The 23,092-nt window shown below is 36.7% G+C and overlaps 1 protein-coding gene across 6 annotated transcripts in view; it reads right to left on the reverse strand.

The window, feature by feature from the left end:
* LOC124383807 (metabotropic glutamate receptor 4-like) overlaps nt 1-23,092 on the reverse strand; it is a 134,851-nt gene that overhangs the window by 27,499 nt on the left and 84,260 nt on the right. For all 6 annotated transcript variants that reach the window (XR_006925282.1, XR_006925281.1, XM_046846144.1 and 3 more), the window contains exons 3-6: nt 19,669-19,885; nt 12,078-12,213; nt 1,433-1,587; nt 1-114 (exon numbers count right to left, since the gene is read on the reverse strand). The exon at nt 1-114 is cut by the window's left edge and continues 27 nt beyond it. Coding sequence is in view for 4 of the 6 variants with exons in the window: in XM_046846144.1 (XP_046702100.1) it covers nt 1-114; nt 1,433-1,587; nt 12,078-12,213; nt 19,669-19,885 (622 nt within the window). In the remaining 2 variants the exon portion in view is untranslated. The remainder of the gene's footprint in view (nt 115-1,432; nt 1,588-12,077; nt 12,214-19,668; nt 19,886-23,092) is intronic.

Raw genomic sequence — 23,092 nt, forward strand, 5'->3', positions numbered from 1 at the left:
TCTTCAAGGCATTGCGGTTGAGTTTGCAGTTGAAATTGTTCTCCCAGAATTCAGCAAACCAGACATTCCTCCTGTTGTTTTCCAGTGTTCTGCCGATGAAGTAGTTATCAAACCCTGAGATCAGACAGGTCATAATTAGTGTTAACATCTATGGAAATTCAATTCCATAAGCTTCAGGATCAAATGTGTAATCCTATGATTTAGCTGATTATACTGTTAACAATTTACACACTTGATTAAAGGTCTATATGCAATTGATGTACTATGTAGTGGGGGAAAAAAGGAGCACATTTTCCAACAGAGAATATTAGTTTCAGGAATTGGAATGTCTCAAGAAGAGAATCTAATCACTGATCTACCTCTGATAGACTGGTTCGGATGGTGATATATTAATTTACTCATTCTTATACATAACAGCTATACAAAACAGCTTCTATATAAAACAGCTTACACACATGGACTTGTGAGTCACAAACTTGACATGCTGATGCTTAATTACCTTTTATAGATCTCAGACCTCTGTCATGTTTTCTGTTACAGTGTGATTCATTCATGTGTCTTGTGTCTTTTACTGTTAAATTTAATATTGTCATCATTAGCAAACCACTTTGGTAGAAGATTGCATTGGTACTCTTTTTGTGCAATAGTACTAATACAGCTATACTTTTTTGTGCAATAATACTCTTTTTATTTTCTTTATAAAAAAATGTGTGATAACTTTTATACTTTTATTCTTTTTCATTTATGTTGCTTTTTTATTTCCTTTTTATTTATTTATTTTTTTTACATTTAAAAAATGTGCATCTAGATGCTTCTGTCACCAAAACAAATTCCTTTTAAGTGCAAATATGCTTGGCAATAAAGCTCTTTCTGATTCTGATATTATCACACCAACCCGTGTTTTATTTTCTGTAAAAGCTCTATACTAATATTCTGAAATGAATAACGTTTTGTTATTGCCCATCCAGCTGTGTACAGGGGACTTTATTGCACTTTAAAGCACTGCTTTATTATTCTTTTGTAAGTATCTCATATTTAAACATTTAGGTAGTTGTAATGTTTAGCCATTATTGCTACTATTACTGTTTGTCTTTGCCATTATTATGCACACTCTTACTACCACTATTTGTGCTTCTCAAATATTTATTGCAATGTTTTTAATCAAACACATGGATTAGACAGGTCATAGTCAGTGTCAAAATCTTTGAAAATTCGATTTCATAAGCTTCAGGATAAAACGTGTAATCCTATGATTTAGATGTTTATGCGGTTAACAATTTACACAATTTACTGTAGGTCCATATGCAGCTGGTGTACCATGTAGTGCGATAACAATCTGGGAGAAAGAGGCCAAAGAAGCACATTTTACAACAGAAGGTATTAGTTTTAGGGATTAGAATGCCTCAAAAATAAAATCTAATCGTCAATCTACCTTTGATAGACTGGCGTTTGGGTAGGATGGTGATAGCTCCTTCAGCCATCTCCTCTTGGTGTAGCACAGGAGAGATCTTAGAGCCCCAGCTGTCTGATCCCACCCAAATAAAATGTCCTGTTTTGTTGGCTTTCTTTGCTGCCTGCAGAAGTCGCCTTGATAGAGAGAAAAGAAGACGAATTTCAAATTCACTGTTAATACTGACTAAATACTGCATATATTTTTATTGTCTACTACTTTATACTATTGTCCAATACATCAATTGAATGGTTTTATAATGACAACAAAGTAACAACTCACAAAAAATTTACATTTGATTTACAGTATAGGATTAGGTTGATCATGGAAAATATACGTCACACATAATTCCTTTAGAATTACATAAATATGGTAAACTACAAAAGGTTGTTTCAATTTAGAGTTAAACTGCAACTGCCATGTGAATTTTTCCAAACATGCAAATTGAATTTTTTTTTTTTTTTTTTTTCTTTAATTTAACTAAAAATTTTAATTAAAAAAAACCCAAAACAATAAAGACCCTATATTATTAGGCATTTTTCTAAATCGGTAAATTAAAAAGAGTTTTACATTTAAAATTTTTTGGTTTGTTAGATATGCCTTTATTTTCTAAATGACATATAGCATAAATGTAATAAACATGCAGTGTCATAATTCGATTTATTTATTTGTTTGTTTGTTATTTATTTGTTTGCCAGCTGATTAAATAGCTGACTAAACACAAATGGTCATAAAACAAATTTATAAAGATCATACAATGGCAAAAGTTATGCTATTAAAAAAAATGTATCTACTACATTACTTGCTGAAAATAACTATATAAAAGTTGATTGATAATGTTTTAAATGAATCCCAGTTTATTTGAATTTGTTGAATAAAGGTTTTCAATATTCACATATTGCACACATTTCACAATTACAGTATGTAACTATTTTTTTAAAAACACATTCATGACAAATTAATCAAGTAAACTAATGTTAGCTAATAATGTGACAAAATAGCTTTAGATAGCATAATAATAAAAAAGTATACCAACAAAGCCACAAATGAATCTAAACTTTACTTTAAGTATTTTAATATAAAAAAAATTATATATAATTTTTAATTTTTTTCCCTGTTCAGCACTCATTTTTGACAAAAATTGACTAAGTTGATGCTCTAAATTTAAGAAATGTAAATCGTCCTGGAAATCTAAGTTGCTAGTACCAATGTCGTGTATTGCTTAGCTTGGTTTTGTCAATAACACATTGACCTTTATATGTCTGTAGAGGCTGCCACCTCCCTGCATAGCTTTTGGCACATTAATTCACACCCTCACTTCACAGCCCCTAAAATATGTAAATTTTTATTTGACTGTTCTGGCAAAATGCCTAAAAATAGACAAGTTGAAGATCACAGAAAAACAAGATACTACCCAACAGCCAATTTGCAAAGCTGTCTTTGGAGGTACATAGAGTGCACTCTAAAAGTATTCAGAACTCTTCATTTTTTATTTAAATTTTTTTGTTACATTATGCTTTAAATATTTACTTTTTTAATCAATGTACAATCCATACTCAATAATGACAAAGCAGAAACTGGAATTGTGCAAATGTATTAAGCAGAAAAAAATTAAATATCACAGTGGTATAAGTATTTAGAAACTTTATTATGGCACTTAAATTTTTGCTCAGTTTACATCATTTGTCTCTGTTTTCTCTTTTTTTTACACTTAAAAAATTTATAACAGAGAAAAAAACAAACAATGAGGTTAAAGGAACTGCTTGCAGAGCTCAGAGACAGGATTGTGCTGAGGAACAGAAGGCACAGATTTGGTAAAGGCTACAAAAATTTTCGGTTGCATTAAAGGTTCCAAAGAGCATAGTAGATACATGACACATGTTCAAGACACATTACAGCCAAGTTGTAATTAGAACTTTTCTTGCAAATAACAGGCAGGCTTTCATATATATTTTATTGAGAAGACGCTTCCATCTGGCCCCTCTGCCATAAACTCCAGATCAATAGTGTTATAGTAATGGTTGCTTTTCTGTGAGTTTCTCCCATCATATGATCTCTGGAGCTTAACCAGAGTGTCAGTTTAGTAAAGAGTCCTGTTTCTTCCAAACTTCATCGATTTAAGAATTATATCTGTGTCTGTGTCTTGGAAACCTTCAGAGTAGCAGAAAAACAATTTGTAGCTTCCCCAGTAATCCCCTGTATTATTTTCCTAACAGCACCACTAAAATCTCTGTTATTCATTTCATACTACACTGATTTGCCAATGATTACTGTTTTTTAAGTTATTAACAAATGATACTGCACATGGTGATTTACATTTGCACTTAATGGAATGGAATATGAAACAACATAGTTTAAATTGTCATTTAATTTATAGCAACTACAAACTTTGTCACTAACCAGTCTCTCTGTTTAAAAAAAAACCAAAAACATTTATTTCTTGTCTTAGAGAGCATAAAGCGTTAACCATGGAAACCCCCATATATGAGTAGTATCCATAGAAATGATAATATTAGGAGAACATTAATAATATTTTAAATAATTATTAAATTATTAAATAATATTTTAATGTTGATTTTAAATAAATATATACTGTTTGTCAACATCCACTGATCTGAGAATTTACATCTGTTCTAATATTTGATTCTAAAACAATCAAAGGGCCACAATACAAAGTTCAAAAGTGGTCATAAGACAAATCCACTCAATTAGATAACTATATGGCCAACTTAAGTTAGCTTCCAAGATAAATGCACCAAGTAATGAAGGAGCAATATATCAAGGTATGAAAGAAAAGAGAAAATCATGCTACAGTGGTTCCTCTTGCATATAGAGCAGAACCCCCACTGACCTCAAGAAATGAATATTTTTACTGTACACTGGAGTTGCATTTGTTTATTGGTAAACAATTATGTCTTTGTATAAATAAATTAAGAATGATTTCCCAAATATAAATGTACAAATTTATATTTTTCAATAGATTAATTATTGTGTTAATATTACACAAATATGAGTGCCAAATACAAAGGTCAGATCTTATCTAGCTGACCTTTTACAACATTTAGAGTGATTTCAATACATGTTTCATTAGTTAGTTTCAGTGCAGTCTTATGCCAAACATAATGATTGCAAAATCACATATTTGACTACATTTAAATAAAGATTAAATGTAAATATTATCCTTACTTCCATATTAGTATTATATTAGTGGCCTAAAGTAAAATATAAAGGTGTACAACAGAAACCCTTCATAGAATTTTCATATCTTAACATCAAAATATGCCAGTTGGATTACGGCAATATGGACATGACATTTCAAAATGTTCATTAAAGAGGGAAAAGATTTCTGGGTAATGTAGTGATGTCATTGGCCTCCACAAAATAACAGAAAACTAACATATTAAATGCTCAGCAAATATAATATAAGAATTGTTTGGTGTGTGTAGCAGTAATGAAAAAGCGAGTCTGGTGACAAACTTTGCAGCACTCACAATTTCTTCAGGAAATGAAAATTCTTATTTTTAAAATCCTACATCTTCATTGAACAACTTTCTTTCGGCTTCTCTCATTAGGGGTTGCCACAGCGGATCATCCGCATGTTTGATTTGGCACATGCTGTTACGCTGGATGCCCTTCCTAACGCAACCCTCCCCATTTTATCTGGGCTTGGGACCAGCACTAAGAGTGGCTGGGGGTGGGTCCCTGAGCGGGAATCGAACCCGGGTCACATCCTAACCGCTAGACCACCAGGGAGCCCTACATCTTCATTGAACATTTACTGTATATTTAAGCTTTACATTTAAAATTGGCATGAACTATTTATTATGTACATACAAAGATTTTGTCTTTGCTATACTATACTAAACTATACTATATACACATTGTTTGGGAAAATATTATAGTGAAATATAAATTTTTTATTTTAAATTCATTTCTGCCGACGTGAATGCTTAAATGTTCTAAAAAGTCTGCTGGGAAAGACAATTAAACTTTTTCAACATTGTGCTCAAAATTTCCATACAAAGTCTTAATGTTCATATTAAATTTACGGACCAGTGCATGCTCACATGGCATGGGCAACATGGTATAATTGACGTAGTATAATTGAAATGTTGCTGATGTGATAAAACGTGTGGCTGTGGGCGGAATTACGGCCACACTGCAGCAATGTCCTAATGAAAATTAGGCTCTGCTGTGAAAATATTGACGTACCACGGTAATAAACTCACCTCCCTAACTCTTGTATTTTTGTTTTTGTGAGCTTAATCTGGTTAAGAGTTTTTTAAGTTAGCATTGCTAGCCTCTCTATTTTTAACTCATATTGTTATTCGCTATTAATTAAAATGCTTTATATTGTTGGTAAGCAGGCAGCAAGGCAGACAAGATCTCAAACTATCTAGCCAATGAACAGACCCTTGAATATGCCAGATGACACAAAACATTGTTTGTTTTCTTCCATTCGCCCCTCACTCTTCCCACTAAGTCAGGCTCTCTCCCGGGTTTATCTGCACAGAGCATTCCACATTCCCTGCTCTCTAGCAGCATGTCTGCTTGTAGGGTTGTGCAGTTTTCCCTCACCATACCACATGCTGTTATACTGTGAGTCTGTTAAGTCAAATTTATTTTGGGTAACATACTAAAGTTGTCTTCGCTTTGCACAAGAATCCCCTAATTTTTCTTCCCTTAGGTACAATTTCACCTTCCGCTTGCACCATGCTGCAAGACTCACACTTGTACAGCAGGTGTCAGAATCCCCTGGCAGCTGAAGACAGGCTCTAGAACAACATTAACCATCTTAAAATGCACTGTAATGCTGTAATCTGGTAGAGTTTTATACACTGATAATGACTTAGTAATTGAACTGCCACTATCAGCTCCACCCTCAGCGAAAATGGAAATATCGCTTTGGGTTGGCCTCTGCTGGCTCATAGGTGCCCCTGACAGGCTTTAAACTAATTATGGCAACCACTTTTTAAAATGTTGGTTGCCTGCTGGGAATTGGATGCTGCTATACAATCCACAGTATGAATGTGCTTTTTTAACATAGTGCTGATAATGACAGATTTTACTATGACACAGTGCAAGACTTTTATTAGCACAATGGATATTTTACTAAAGAATTTGACATATATAACAACAGATGTTTGTGGTATATGTAATAATATCACAAGATTGTCTGCCACTGATGCCTGTATGGAATTTCTAGTGGTCTTATGAACTAAAGCATATGTGTGCTTCCTAAATTCTGAATACAGATGTAGTGATTAAGTTCCTCTGGGAATTTCGATATTGCATCAGGTGCGACGCACTCTGGCAATCCATTAGTCATTTTACTGCTAGGAAAAGTAGAATCACTGCATTCTACAAAGTTGAGCTGATCCACACCTCACTCCTAACAGATAGACACTTACAGTAGGCAAGGATGAGGTGACTCATTTGGAGTAATTATCAACCACAACCAAGATGTATGCTAGAATCTTTATTGGGGCTTTAGCCAAAGAACTAGAAAAGAGCCCTTCTATTTGGCTTTTGTCTTACCACTACCTGGTTACATGCTTTAATGCTTGCAAAGGCTCTGTGTGCCTCACTGAAACCTGCAATAGTGAAAATAATGCCTTAGGACTGAAGCTGGCTTCTGGGTAAATCCTGTACCTCAGAAACAATGGCAATTAGTTTGCCCTGATTACAATGTCATGGTAATTACAACTTCAGTTTGAACCTTCTTTGGCCAACAAAGTTGCTCTTTTAGGAAATGTTTAGGTCACAGAGGTTATAGAAATGTAAAAAAATATATATTAATAAATGAATAATATTAATAAAAAATAAAATAATAATAATAATAATAAAAACTATAATAATAATAATTTGCTGCAATTTTTTTTTATCCAATTGTATTTTCAGAAGACTGAACTGAAGATTTTCAAATGGTCTGTGCTGACAAGTTTGCATCAGTTGTTGGTGGACCTGTGTGATGGCTCAGATCAGAGATTCTTTTACATTTTTTGCCTTCCAGTGACCAGCATCGTAATTCAAAGTTTTACCCTTAGGCCTCTTGCTAGGGCCCTGGGTGTTTTTCTTTATAATTATATTCAGAGGCATCAGGATGCTGCTTTACTTGGACAACTGGCTCCTACATGTCACCATCAACAAACAGGCCATTTAGGAAATGGCAACTCTCCTCATACTGTACACATTAAAGTGCTTGGTCTCCTACTAAACGAAAAGAGCTTTTGTAACTAAAATGTGTAATATGATTTAAAACAGAAGAACTACAACCTGTTGTTATTCACTACCTGCTTATTGTGGGGCACCATTTTAGCCAATAGCTCCCATCTCAAGTAGTTAGCTCATTAAATCAACAAGCTGCCAGCTATACATCCCACTTGTAGGCCACAACATGCTTCTTGATGAAACACATTCATTGTTTCTGAAATGAAGCCAGACTGTTTTTCAGTCAGAGAGATAAAATTGCAGCGATAAAGATGTTGCAGTTAACAACAGTATACTGTGGCAACACATCTTTAGTCCCAATCACAACTGTATTTTATAACTTTATTATATTTTTTTCTAATTCTGAAATTGTTAATTCATAGTTTACACATTTAAACTTGCAGTTGTCTTTTGTCTGTGACACTAAACTCGGGGTGGCCAAATGTGAAGTATATATTTAGCATTAAACATTTACATATACAATAATTATTCTAAACGTTAAAAGAAAATGTATAGTAAAAAGCTTAAATAAACATGGTAAAAATGTTTAGAATTTCTAAAAGGATTTGGGATATGTTAATTATACAATTACATTTAAATCATATAAACACTTTGGTTTATATTGAACCTTTTCAATATATACTGTACTATCTTCTTCTTCTTCTTCTTCTTCTTCTTCTTCTTCTTCTTTCGGCTGCTCCCATTAGGGGTCGCCACAGTGGATCATCCGTCTCCATACCACCCTCTACATCTGCCTCTTTCATCTGCCGCCTTCCTCTTTTCCTCCTACCTGGTGGCTCCATCCTCAGCATTCTTCTACCAATATAATTCATGTCCCTCCTCTGCACATGTCCAAACCATCTCAATCTCGCCTCCCTCACCTTGTCACCAAAACGTCCTACATGCGCTGTCCCTCTAATAAACTCATTTCTAATCTTGTCCATCCTCGTCACTCCCAACGAAAACCTTAACATCTTCAGCTCTGCTACCTCCAGCTCCACCTCCTGTCTTCTACTCAATGCCACTGTCTCTAATCCATACAACATCGCAGGTCTCACCACAGTTTATAAACTTTCCCTTTCATTCTTGCAGATACCCTACTATCAAAAATCACTCCCGTCACCCTTCCTCACCCACTCCACCCTGCCTGCACTCTTTTCTTCACTTCTCTAACACACTCTCCATTACTTTGCACTGTTGACCCCAGGTACCTGAACTCCTCCACCTTCTCCACCTCTTCTCCCTGAACCGCACCACTCCACTGCCCTCCCTCTCATTCACACACATGTACTCTGTCTTACTCCTACTGACTTTCATTCCCCTTCTCTCCAGTGCATATCTCCACCTCTCCAGGCTCTTCTCAACCTGCTCACTACTCTCACCACAAATGACAATATCATCCACAAACATCATAGTCCAGGGTGACTCCTGTCTGACCTCGTCCGTCAACCTGTCCATCACCACTGCAAACAGGAAAGGACTCAGGGTCGATCCTTGATGTAGTCGAACCCTCACCGTGAACCAGTCTGTCGTTCCTACTGCACACTTCACTGCTGTCACACTGTCCTCATCCATGTCCTGCACCACCCTCACATACTTCTCTGACACACCTGACTTCCTCATACAGTACCACAGCTCCTCTCTCGGCACCCTGTCGTATGCTTTCTCTAAATCCACAAATCCACAATGCAATTCCTTCTGTCCTTCTCTATACTTCTCCATCAACATCCTCAAATCAAATAAGGCGTCTGTGGTGCTCTTCCTCTGCATGAAACCATACTGTTGCTCACAGATGGTCACCTCTTCTCTCAGCCTGGCTTCCACTACTCTTTCCCATAACTTCATGGTGTGACTGATCAACTTAATTCCCCTGTAGTTACTGCAGGTCTGCACATCTCCCTTATGCTTAGAGATCGGTACCAGCACACTCCTTCTCCATTCCTCAGGCATCCTCCAACCTTCCAGAATCTTGTTAAACAATCTGGTTAAAAACTCCACTGCGATCTCTCCTAAACATCTCCATGCTTCTACAGGTATGTCATCTGGTCCAACCGACTTTCCACTCTTCATCCTCTTAATCGCTGCTCTCACTTCCTCCTTACTAATCCTATCTACATCCTGCCTTACCAACTCCACATCATCCAACCTTCTCTCTCTCTGATTTTCCTTATTCATCAGCTGTTTAAAATACTCCCTCCACCTTCTCAACACACTCTCCTCACTAGTCAACACATTAGCCTCTCCATCCTTTATTGCTCTAACTTGCAGCACATCCTACCCAGCTCGGTCCCTCTGCCTGGCCAATCGGTATAAATCCTTTTCTCCTTCCTTAGTGTCCAACCTCTCATACAGCTCCTCATATGCCTTTTCCTTGGCTTTCGCCACATCCCTCTTTACCTGCTGCCGCATCTCCTTGTACTCCTGCCTACTTTTCTCATCACTCTGTCTATCCCACTTCTGTTTTGCCAACCTCTTTCTCCTTATGCTCTCCTGCACTTCCTCATTCCACCACCACGTCTCCTTGTCTTCCATTCTATTTCCAGATGTCACACCAAGTACTTTTCTAGCTGCCTCCCTCATCACTCCTGCAGTAGTTTCCCAATCACCCAACACCTCTTCACCACCACCGAGCCCCTGTCTGACCTCTTCCCTGAAACTCACACTACACTCTTCCTCCTTCAGTTTCCACCATCTTATTCTTCTTTCAGTCCTTACTCTCTTTCTCTTCTTCTTCGCCTCCAAAACCATCCTACAGACCACTATCCGATGCTGTCTAGCTACACTGTCCCTTGCCAACACCTTACAGTCTCCAATCTCCTTCAGGTTGCATCTCCTGCACAGAACATAGTCCACCTGTGTGCACCTTCCTCCACTCTTATACATCACCCTATGATCCTCCTTCTTCTTAAAATAAGTGTTCACCACTGCCATTTCCATCCTTTTAGCAAAATCTACCACCATCTGCCCTTCCACATTCCTCTCCTTAAGGCCATACCTACCCATCACCTCCTCATCACCTCTGTTCCCTTCACCGACATGCCCATTAAAGTCTGCCCCAATCACCAATCGTTCTTTCCTAGGTACACCATCTACCACTTCATCTAATTCACTCCAGAATCTTTCCTTCTCCTCCATCTCACAGCCGACTTGTGGAGCATAAGCACTGATGACATTTATCATCATTCCTTCAACTTCCAGCTTCATGTTCATCACCCTATCAAAAACTCTCTTCACCTCCACTACACTCTTACTGTACTCTTCCTTCAGAATCACCCCTACACCATTTCTCTTTCCATCCACACCATGATAGAACAGTTTGAATCCACCTCCAATGTTCCTGGCCTTACTCCCTTTCCACTTGGTCTTCTGAACACACAACATATCTACCTTTCTCCTCTCCATCATATTAGCTATCTCTCTCCCTTTACCCGTCATAGTACCAACATTTAAAGTACCAACCCGAACCTCCACTCTCCTACACTGCTCCTTTTCCTGCCGTCTCTGTAGACTTCTTCCTCCTCTCCTTCTCCTCCTTCGGCCAACAGTAGCCCAATTTCCACCGGTACCCTGTCGGCTAACAATACCTGTGGCGGTCGTTGTTAACCCGGGCCTCGACCGATCCGGTACGAAATTCTCATTTGTGATCCGCATATTTGATTTGGCACGTTTTACGCTGGATGCCCTTCCTAACGCAACCCTCCCCATTTACCCGGGCTTGGGACCGGCACTAAGAGTGCACTGGCTTATGCATCCCTAATGGCTGGGTTCAATATATACTGTACTATATATATATATATATATATATATATATATATATATATATATATATATATATATATATATACTGTATATATGATCATTACACAGAAAATGTTGCAGGAAACACGAAAAGTCAGCATGAAAAGAATTATAGACCTCACATGGAAACTACAAATTTCTGCCTTTTCCATAACCATTAACTGCAAAAGATTGCAGAATGATTTACAGTGGCATCAGCCTGCTACACTAAACCACTACACACATCTAGTGCTGGGGAAAAATGGGGGACTAATAAAACACAAAAACATTCTGTGCATTACACAGAATGTGTCTCATAACTGCAACAACGTTTGTTGGTGTATTTTGTACATATTTCTAGAATATTAAATCTTGGTAAAAGCTGTTAAACAAAGTTTGACTGTGGGTGGTGTGCCTGCAATTCATTGCTGCTTCGCCTGTATTGTAATGCAGTAGCAACATCTCCATTCTAATTAACCAGATTAACCTCTAAATTACTAGATGCAGATTTCTAGGGCAAGTGTGGAAGGTTGCAATTATCTTGTTGCAGTTCAGCCACTTTGTTAATCCCTGTCCCTCTAACTTCATTTAAAAAGCCTAATGTCTACATTGTCACGCTTACTCCATTTTTTGTACTTACCTTATATCATCTTCACTTGCAAAAATGATCACCACTCTGGCATTGGAATTTTCTCCAAGTGTGTGAATAATCTTGTCAAACTCTCCTAGTTTGGGTTCACGAGGAATTTTCACTGTCTGTGCTATACACACATGTCCTGCAGAATGTAAAGAGCAAAGCATAATGAGGAAACAGTTCTTGTAGCTTATCTTTCATAGTTTCAGAGCAAACAGATCATACAGTGAGCTGTACACTCGTAAAATGTGGAACCTTTCAGGTTTCTCAGTAGTCCTGCTGGCTGAATCCTTAAAGGTTCTATGTATAACTATATGACAAAGTTATTTCTTATTAGAAAGATTTTGAACATGGAATGCATTTTGGGAGCTTCTATCTGCTAATTATCCAACAAACTCTTAAAGAACCCCTGAATAATTCCTGAATCTATTAACTGTGGAATGTTTACTGTGAAAGTCCAAATAATTGTTTAGTTTTTATTGTTTTTGTTTTTCAATAGACCAAGTTCTCAGAGCCAGACATTTAAAATACAGCTAAACAGTCTTGGCACTTGGTGCACTTGCAAAAAAAAAGTCTTCTTAACTTCTTAATGATTCTTAGACTTCTAAATGGCTAAAATCTTGGAACCCTGACAGGGAAGTCCTTTGTTGTAGAGTCCTTTATTGAACCTTTAATACTACCACCAGTGGGACAAACATAGAAGCCTTAATGGTTTAAAAACAAAATGAATGCAGGAAAGAAAAACACAAATAATTTTAGTCTTTCAGATTAATTTAATCCTAGCATTTCATCCTATTCCTCAACACACTCAAATTTCTTCTTTGAGCTGTGAAACTATGAAATAAAATTGCTCCAGGAGTCTACAAAAAACATTTCCCTAAGACTCCATTCTGTTTAATGCAATTCTACACTGTTTTGCTTAACCCCATCTCTTCTGTGTTTTTGAGTAGACTGTATTCTAGATTAACTATATAAATGACTATGTCACCTGTAAGTAAGGCTATATTTCTATACATTTATATATATATATATATATATATATATATATATATATATATATATATATATATATATATATATATATATATATATATATATATATACAGTGCCCTCCACAATTATTGGCACCCCTGTTTAAGATGTGGTCGTGGACTTAAAAAAATTCTCCTTTTTTTTAAAACAACATAGAACCCAAATGCAAAAAGAGAAAATCCAACCTTTATTTAAGTACATTACTTTGGTGGTAAAAAATCACACATTTGAGAAAAAAAAAAAACTTGAAATCATGTGTGCCACAATTATTGGCACCCCTGATGTTAATACTTTGTACAACCTCCTTTTGCCAACAAGACAGCACTTAATCTCCTCCTATAACATTTCACAAGATTGGAGAACACAGAGAGAGGATTTTGACCATTCTTCTTTGCACAATCTTTCTAGATCATCCAGTGTCCTGGGTCCTCTCTTATGCACTCTTCTCTTTAGCTCGCCCCACAGGTTTTCGATTGGGTTGAGGTCTGGGGACTGAGATGGCCATGGGAGGACCTTGAGTTTGTGACTGCTGAACCACTTTTGTGTAGATTTTGCCACATGTTTTGGATCATTATCCTGCTGAAAGACCCAATGACGACCCATCTTCAGCTTTCTGGCAGAGGCCATCAGGTTTTTATTTAAAATATCCTGGTACTTCAAAGCGTTCATAATGCCATGCACCCTAACAAGGTTCCCAGGGCCTTTGGAAGAGAAACAGGCCCACAGCATCACAGATCCTCCACCATACTTCACGGTGGGCATGAGGTGCTTTTCGGCATACTCATCTTTTGTTTTACGCCAGACCCACTTAGAGTGTTTGTTGCCAAAAAGCTCAATCTTAGTCTCATCTGACCAAAGCACACGATCCCAGTTGAAGTCCCAGTACCGCTTAGCAAACTCCAGATGTTTACGTTTGTGAGTGTTAGTGAGAAAAGGCTTTTTCCTTGCATGCCTCCCAAACAGCTTGTTGGCATGTAGAGAGCGTCTGATGGTTGTTTTGGAGACTCTGTGACCCCAAGATGCCACTCTTTGATGCAATTCTGTGACGGTGAGCTTGGGAAATTTTTTTACTTCTCTTACCATCCTCCTCACTGTGCGTTGTGGCAAGATAAACTTGGGACCTCTTCCAGCCTTGTTTGTCACTGTTCCAGTTGTTTTAAACTTCTTAATGATTCCTCTGACTGTAGATACCGGCAAGTTAAGGCGAGTGGCTATTTTCTTGTAGCCATTGCCTGACTTATGAAGGTCGACACACATCTGCCTTACTTGAATGGTGTGTTCTCTTGTCTTTGCCATGTTGACAAATGGGTAAGAGAATTAGGCCTCTGTGTCACGTCATATTTATACCCCAGGGAAACAGGAAATCATGAATTACTAATTAAAAGTCCCTAGATACCCTGACCAACCTTAGCAACTACAGAAAAATATATTAAAAAAAAAAAAACAATAACATTTTTCAGAGGAATTGTTAGGGGTGCCAATAATTGTGGGACACATGATTTCAAGTTTTTTTTCTTTTCTAAATGTATGATTTTTTTTACCACCAAAGTTATGTACTTAAATGAAAGGTTGGATTTTTCTCTTTTTTTGCATTTGGGTTCTATGTTGTTTTTAAAAAAAGAAGAATTTTTAGAAGTCCACGACCACATCTTAAACAGGGGTGCCAATAATTGTGGAGGGCACTGTATATATATATATATATATATATATATATATAGCCTTACTTACAGGTCAGGCTATACACAGACATACACATGCTAAAAGAGTTTGACATGAGTTCAGTGGCCTGACTCTGCTCTCTTTCCTCTCTGCAACCCATTGAAACCCTGCCAAATCCTGACAGACTGTTTGTTGCCCTCCCAAATAGAGGGAATTTTTTTCACAGTTGGACAACCTCTGTTGAAAGAAACCATACGGAGCTTCAAATGTAGATTTTAAAAACAAACAAACAAACTATTAAACAAATGAAAATGAAAATGAAAAAAATGGGTGGGGCTGATGAATCACGTGATCAGCAAGACTCTTGCAGACTGTAGATGTGCTGTGATTCAGACGTTTGATATGCTCCTCTGAATTGACTGCTGGACTGGATTTAAAGACTACACGCAGATGATTGACAAAGTCAAAGTGAAAACATCACCCTCTCTCTATTTTTATACTAATAGCATTACTAATTATTAATTATTACAAATATTTAACAAAAGAATATATATTATTAGTTGAATATAACTTTTCTGTATAAAATGTATTATCTACATTGAACAAGTGTTAAAACAGATCATATTAGAGGATTCTTAAAATGATTTAAAACCATTTAATTTCATTTTTATTTTTAGCATAAACATGTTTACTGTCCAGAACTGCTCTACCCATACACATTCTTGATGTTGCTACATATATAGTATGACACATTTATTAGACATTTCTCCAAAGGTTTAACAAATCTATGGGTCAGAACAGCAAACAAACTGGATAAATGCATAAATATGTATGGCATATGCTTAAGAACTGATGTCTAGAACTGATGTCTAGTACTGCAAAAAATATCAAAGCATCATTATGGCACATAGTGTCAGATAATGCCAAAGCAAATGTACAAGTATAAGAAATTAAATATTTGATTTTATTCAAAGCAATATTTCAGTCAATTAAAAAATGAACTGTACTTTTTCTCAGCTTTTTTCAGTGCACCACCTCAATGCAGTTATACCCCAAGTTACCTCGAAGACAATGTCAGCAAATCCTATGCCAGAGTCAATATTAATGGGCAGGCACCCCATACAAACGGCCAAAGTGGAGCCACTTAAACCTCTAAAATGTTCAAGGACTTTAGCTGTCTTTGTTCTCCAGCAAACTTTGGGGACTTAAATCACTGTCAATTAAAACATTTCTGGCTCACATTTAGAGTTTGTTGAGAGAATATACAGATGTTATTCTAAAAAAAGTCTCCACAAAAGCAGGATTGTAAAACTTGTCTGTGACAATCTAAAGTAAACTTGGCATCTGTATAATATTTTACTATAATAAAAGAAAGTCATTATAGTTATTAAACCATTGATCTTTAACCACTAAATTGGACTAATTTAATGTCATGTCAGTCAGATAAAACTTGGCTTACAATGACTTCCATATACCACCTATTTGTGCTTAAATTATTTAAACTTGTGTACTGCCTTTTCATAGATTTTGTGGAAGTGTTTTACCCTTTCATTGTATATTTAAAATCTTTCCCATTTAAGGTCTGTCCCATCGCTTCAATGCAAATTTACATTTAATACAATGCAATCACTAATGGCCTAGAGAATTAAATGATTGTTGCAAATAATTTGCCACCTGAACATATCCACACCTGATTGAATAAAGCATTTAGGTCCTTAAGGTTTTCTGTTTGTCATTAATTCTAAATCCTCCTCGGATGTGGGTTTGTGCATGCTGGTCCTGTTAAATGTCCATCATTCAGCAGTTGGTCCTGTAGACTCCACAGAGCTCTTAACTATCAGCCTTACTCTGTGAAATCCAATCACTGCAGTCACCTTTAAAAGTCACCAAATCTCTTCAGCTATTTCGTATTTCAACCCACCATGGCTGCTCAACACATGATAAATCTGGGCCATTACTGGAACTCTAAAGATATATTAAATATTGAGATTCGGGGTGAGTCAATGGGGCAAAAGGAGTGGGGGCTTTTAATGCTGCTGCTGATGCATTCAAATTGATTAAAAAAAGTCACTTTGTCAAGAGACTAAGTGCTCAGATTTGCCAAGTGCCTATATCCAACTGCCTGGAACACCACTTAGTTTATGGGGTGGGAGGGGGTGCCTAGACAGAGAGTACAACCAGAAACATCTGATTATTGTTTTTTGAAATACAGACATCTGTTAGAAATTGTTTACAAATTATGATATACTCTTCCTGTAAGGAACTAGAGAATGTTCAGTTTACAAATAATGATTTGTCTCTTTATTAAAAATACAAAAAAGGCTAAAAGCAGAATATACATAAACCACCACATGGAAAACAACAGAGACATGGAACCAGAAACATGCTCTCTCTCTCTCTCTCTCTCTCTCTCTCTCTATATATATATATATATATATATATATATATATATATATATATATATATATAAACAATTTGTGTCAAAAAAACAAACTAGGTATTCAGAACTGAGGAGGATGGCAATAGGAAGGCAGAAAATCGGAACCAGGGAGCAGAAGGCAGGAAGCAATGTCAGTAAAACACAATACAGAAACACCCAGCCTCTGTGACACCTTTTCACATTCCCCTTTTTTCACAGTCTGTTTGTCTCACCTTCTCTGCCTCTAAGCTTCTAGGGCAGATGTGCAAACATCTCTGTGGCTTGAGAAAAGGCTATTAGAAGAAAGCAGAGTGCAGCTGTGAGACTCATGCTTATTCATATCACAGCCCTCAAGTCTCATGCTGTCCTTCCCCCAGCACATTTATGAGACTGGTCTGGACAGGAGCCATAGCTAAATAATGGAAAAGAGTAATCTTTTTAGCTACCACTGTAGCAACTGCCAATGTTTGTGCTTCAGAAGAGAGGGAGTATGTTTGGACTGCACTTTAAAAAAAGAATTTTAAATTATATTAGTATGTACTTTCATCCTGTCTGTTATTTGATGCAATTAATGGTAATTGTATGAATTTTGGTGTAAACCGATATACCGTCTCATAGTGTCGCTCTAGCATTAGAAGGTTGTCTGTTTTCCTGCTTTTTTTTTGGTTTATTTTTTCTTTTTATTTGTTCATTTAAAAACATTTGCACATCACATTAAATTATTATTAATAAATTAAATAAAATTATATTAAATATTTATTATTACACAATATTAAAGTTAACTCATTGCTATCTTTTATTAATATCGAAATAAGAACATCTGAATAATACCAAGTGACAGGACTAAGGATTCAATGCTGAATGTTTCTTTGTTAAAGCAGTTGTTACTTTTGACACCTGCAAATATTTCCAATCACAAAAGTATTGTCATAAAGTCAGGTTTCAGGTTCTCATATTCGTCATTTCATGGCGTTTTATTTCACAGTGCTCTGCTACGAACAGACAATTTTTCTCGATGGTTACTGTGAATTTGACAAATTCTAATCAAATTTGCCACCCACCGAAGCAGCTTTGTGACTTAAAACTTCGGGTTGTCTCGTTATTTTTTTACTGGCAATTAATTAATGCTTTACTGTTGGCCGCTTCTCTGGCCATTTCCAGCACTGTGGGTAGAATATTTGCTCAAACTCTTAAGCACTCACTGTGACTTTGCCTGCTACCTTCCATTCTGTTTAGCTTTGTGGTTAAAGTAAAAAGATCGTTAATGTCCTGGTGTTAAGGTGATGATTTTTTGTTGCTGAAATTCAAGGTTGCAAGTTGTATCTCCCTTCTCCACATTAGCCTTGTAGTGAGATAAGATGTCAATACATGGATAAGAAACAGTATCTCTGCTGGAGCCACTCGGCTAGAGACAGGCGAAATTGTACTGGGGAACTCTGCAGCTGATGCATTTCAACAGCAGTAAGTGGGTTTCTTTTCCCTACAGCAAATTACGTGTGGGGTATGTTATAACAGGGTTACCATCCTCTGCAATATTTAGTTCTTTTTGAAACACCACATACCTACCAGCAAATCTTCAGCAAAGGTCTTTGGAGGAATCTAAACACTACAGAGAAACAAATGTCTGAAAACAGGGGTGAACCAGCCTTAGGGAGTCTCAATTGGGTACAACTATTTTGGAGTTTTGTACTTTCGCTCAATTTTTGGGTCAGGTGGAATTCTTTTACAAAGTTTTTTTTTTTTTTTTTTAATACCCAAACTACATACCTCCACCAAGACCATATGTATAGTTATTAAAGCATTAGATAATTCTATTTATTATCATCATGTTTTTATTTGTACTATATCATAAATGTTTGAACAATATGCAACATGCTTTGTTGCCAACTTGTATGAAAGGGTCTTCGCTATGTCACAAGAAATTTTATTATACAACAGCTACAATACACTTCAAACTTCAAATGTACAACATATTTAGGAGACACTTTAAAAGTTAGTTTTATTAGGTCTGAGTGAAAAGGTCATAGCTGGGATTTACTATTTCAGTTTTTACTAATTTACAGTATTTTCACTTTTTGTTGCAGGATCCACCTTGTCAAACCCATTCTTTATGAATTTCTGTTGACAGGAAGAGATACCCATAGGCAAAAACAGCCCAGAACCAAATACATTACTGTACGTGGTATGAAGTTCACATAGCAGACAATGTTATCCAAGTATGACACATTTCTTAACAAAACCTGTGGAAATGGATTATTACTGGCAGAACTGTTAGAATAAAACATTTACAGAAAACATGCCCATGTAACTGACATATCGACTTCATATGCATGAGAATATGTGAAGTGTGTGTGTGTGTGTGTGTGTGTGTGGGTGTGTGTGTGTGTGTGTTTACAGTTTACTGCACTCCAAACAAGCCTGCAAATTATTTTCTTAAAGAAAATGAAAGAAATACACACTGATCTAATATGTCAGGTATTTTCTCACCATCATCACGGGTCTTCTGGATAAAGGCATCCACTCCACTTTCTCCATAATTGCCCTCTGAGGCAACAGTGGCCACATAGTTCCAGCCCATATGCCTCACTATGTCCACTATAGCCTGTGCTTGGTATGTATCCGGGGGAACAACTCGAGAGAAGAAGTCATAGCGTGTGTTGTCACTCAGCTCTGGTGCTGTAGACGCATAGCTCACTTGGGGGATCTGGGAAGGACAAAATACATTGAGTTTTAAGTGTTTTAAAAACCCCTGCTAAATCCAATGTCACCTCTGACTACCACACACCCTCATGACAAAAACGTAATATACCATACTTTCTTTAAAAAATAAGCATTAATCTAGTTTTGTTATTATTAGCAAAAAAAAAAAAAAAATTATACTGTTAGTGATCATGTAATATTCCGTAAATATTTGAGATTGAGACTTTTTCTTTTTACATTTTGCCCTTTCACACAGCATATTAAACACCCTTTGGTTTATTTTGCTACTTCAAATATTACTGACAATAATCAAACAACAATATCAAACCTCCCTAAGCAACTAGATTTCACAGCTTTGCTGTGCCACCTGCTGAACTTTAAAAAGCTTTGTGAAGGTGGTTGGACACCTCTCCTAGACCTTTCAATCCAGCTTCAGAATAGATTGATGGGGTTAAGGTTGGGTTACTGGGCAGATCTATTAGAGTCAGCAACGCATTCTTCCTCTCCATCTCCACAACTTTGTGGTTTTTTATGAAATCCCACAAATAGCAAGTCACGAAAAGTCTATTTTTTTACTTCAATAGGCAAATGTTTTCTCTGCACAATAATTAGCCAATGGTGATAAATAAAACGTGCATCTTCGTTATTATATGCGGTTTTAAATTAAATTTTACATTTTGAAACAAAATTGGAAAACTATTTGTTTGCTTTGCACACACTAAAATTATAAATTAGTTAATTATTTCGTAAAATTGTTTATAACTAAACTAAAAACTAACTTTCAGCTTCTCCACAGCGGATCCTCAGCATGTTTGATTTGGCACATGTTTTTACACTGGATGCCCTTCCTAACGTAACCCTCCCCAATTTATCCGGGCTTGGGACCGGCACTGAAAGTGGCTGGGGTTGGTTCCCTGACCGGGGATCGAACCCGGGTCGCAGCGGTGAGAGCGCCGCATCTTAACCACTAGACCGCCAGGAAACCGTCAAAATTGAATAGATTATTGACAATTTCAGACGAACAATAAAGTCTATAAATTCATGAAAACTGTACATCATCCTATGCTGTAGCTAGATAGCATTGGATGGTGGTCTGTAAGATGGCTTTGAAGGTGAAGAAGAAGAGGAGGAGAGTAAGGACTGAAAAAAATATAAATGAATAAATAAATAAGATGCTGGTAACTAGGGCTACAACAACTAATCGATAATAATTGATAATGAAATTCGTTGTCAGCAAATGACGATTAGTGGGGCTGCTCAAGTTACAGGTTAGCGTGACGGTAAGATAGCACAGCCACGTGGGAAAATGGCGGACAGTACAGGGTCAGCAGGAAAAGTTTGCGTCCCAAGTCATCCAATTCATGGGAGCATTTTAAAGTATATAAAACGAAAGTCATGGGAACAAAGAAAACTGTACCTGGAAGTTATATAAAGCGGAGTTTGTGTGGCATATGAGCATGTGGAAAGAAAACACACTGGTGTCACGGATGAAGGTGAAACATCAGCACGTTGAGCAAAAATTTTATAATCCTCATTATGTAAAAATGGTATAGTTTAATGAAGTGCTATTGCGTAACCTGTTTGTTTGTTGCACTGGATGTGTTTTCAGTGGATTCGTGAGCATCAGGTTGCGCAATCAGCTCGCTCATGACATACAATAGTGATGGATTCAATTAAAACGGCGCGAACAAACACTAAATCTAAAAGCAGCAAATAATAGCAGCAGTAAACAATGTAATTGAATGTTAATGCAGTTGTACACCAATGCATTTCCCCCTTTTTTATTAAGTCTGTTAACTTGCTGTTCGTTCTATTCTCTTTTTATAGCATATGTCTACTACAACTGTTTTCAAACGTGACTTACTGGACTTTACTACGTTTACATGCTTGTTTTTAAATGTGTGTATATTTAATTTATGCATATACCATTTAATTATTATACAAATTTAAATGAATTATATATTGTAGACGCTTATATCTTCACAAATGAACAAAATATCTGGGTATTTATTAAACAAAAACTGTCAAAACAATCTGTTGCATTATATTTTATATTGATTTTTAAGCCTGGTTGTCAACTTGCCATCTGCAAAATACAATACCAGTTTTGATTTACACAAATTGCTTCACCTTGCATACTCAAGTGCAATGTTTTATATAGCTATACTAAGCAAAACATCTAATTAAAAACAAATATTTTTATCCGATTAACCAAATAATCAAATAATAATAATAATAATAATAATAACAACAATAATAATCATCCGACTAATTAAAATATCAAAATAATCAAAATAATCACTAGTTGCAGCCCTAGAGACAATTTAAGGTGGAAGACTGGAGTGTGAGATTCAGAGAAGAGGTCAGACAGGGGCTCGGTGGTGGTGAAGAGGTGCTGGATGATTGGGCAACTACTGCAGAAGTGATAAGGGAGACAGCTAGAAAGGTACTTGGTGTGACATCTGGAAAGAAAAAGGAGACGTGTTTGTGGAATGAGCAAGTGCAGGAAAGCATAAGGAGAAAGAGGTAGGCGAAACAGGATTGGGATCAGCAATGAGATGAGAAAAGTAGGCAGGAGTACAAGTAGATGTGGCAGCAGGTGAAGAGGGATGTGGTGAAAGCCAAGGAAAATTCAAATGAGGAGCTGTATGAGAAGTTGAACCCCAAAGAAGGAGAAATGGATTTGTACCGATTGGCCAGGCAGAGGGACCGAGCAGGGAAGGATGTGCTGCAAGTTAGAGCAATAAAGGATGCAGATGGGAATGTGCTGACTAGTGAGGAGAGTGTGTTGAGAAGATGGAGGGAGTATTTTGAGCAGCTGATAAATGAGGAAAACGAGAGCGAGAAGGTTGGATGATGTGGAGATGGTAAAACAGCAAGTGAATATATAGTTAATAGGGATTAATAAAAAGGAAGTGGGAGCAGCGATTTAGAGGATGAAGAGTGGAAAGTCGGTTGGCCCAGATGACATACCGGTAGAAACGTGGAGATGTTTAGGAGAGATGTCTTTGGACTTTTTAACCAGATTGTTTAAAACATTTTTGGAAGGTGAGAGGATGCCTGAGGAATGATTTTTAAGAATGTGGGAGATGTGCAGACCTGCAGTAACAACTAAAGTTGTTCAGTCAAACTATGAAGTTATGGGAAAGAGTAGTAGAAGCCAGGCTAAGGGAAGGAGTGACCATCTGTAAACAACAGTCGGAAGGAGTTG

The sequence above is a fragment of the Silurus meridionalis genome, chromosome 1 (genome assembly GCF_014805685.1).
Source record: "Silurus meridionalis isolate SWU-2019-XX chromosome 1, ASM1480568v1, whole genome shotgun sequence".
Lineage (NCBI taxonomy): Eukaryota > Metazoa > Chordata > Actinopteri > Siluriformes > Siluridae > Silurus > Silurus meridionalis.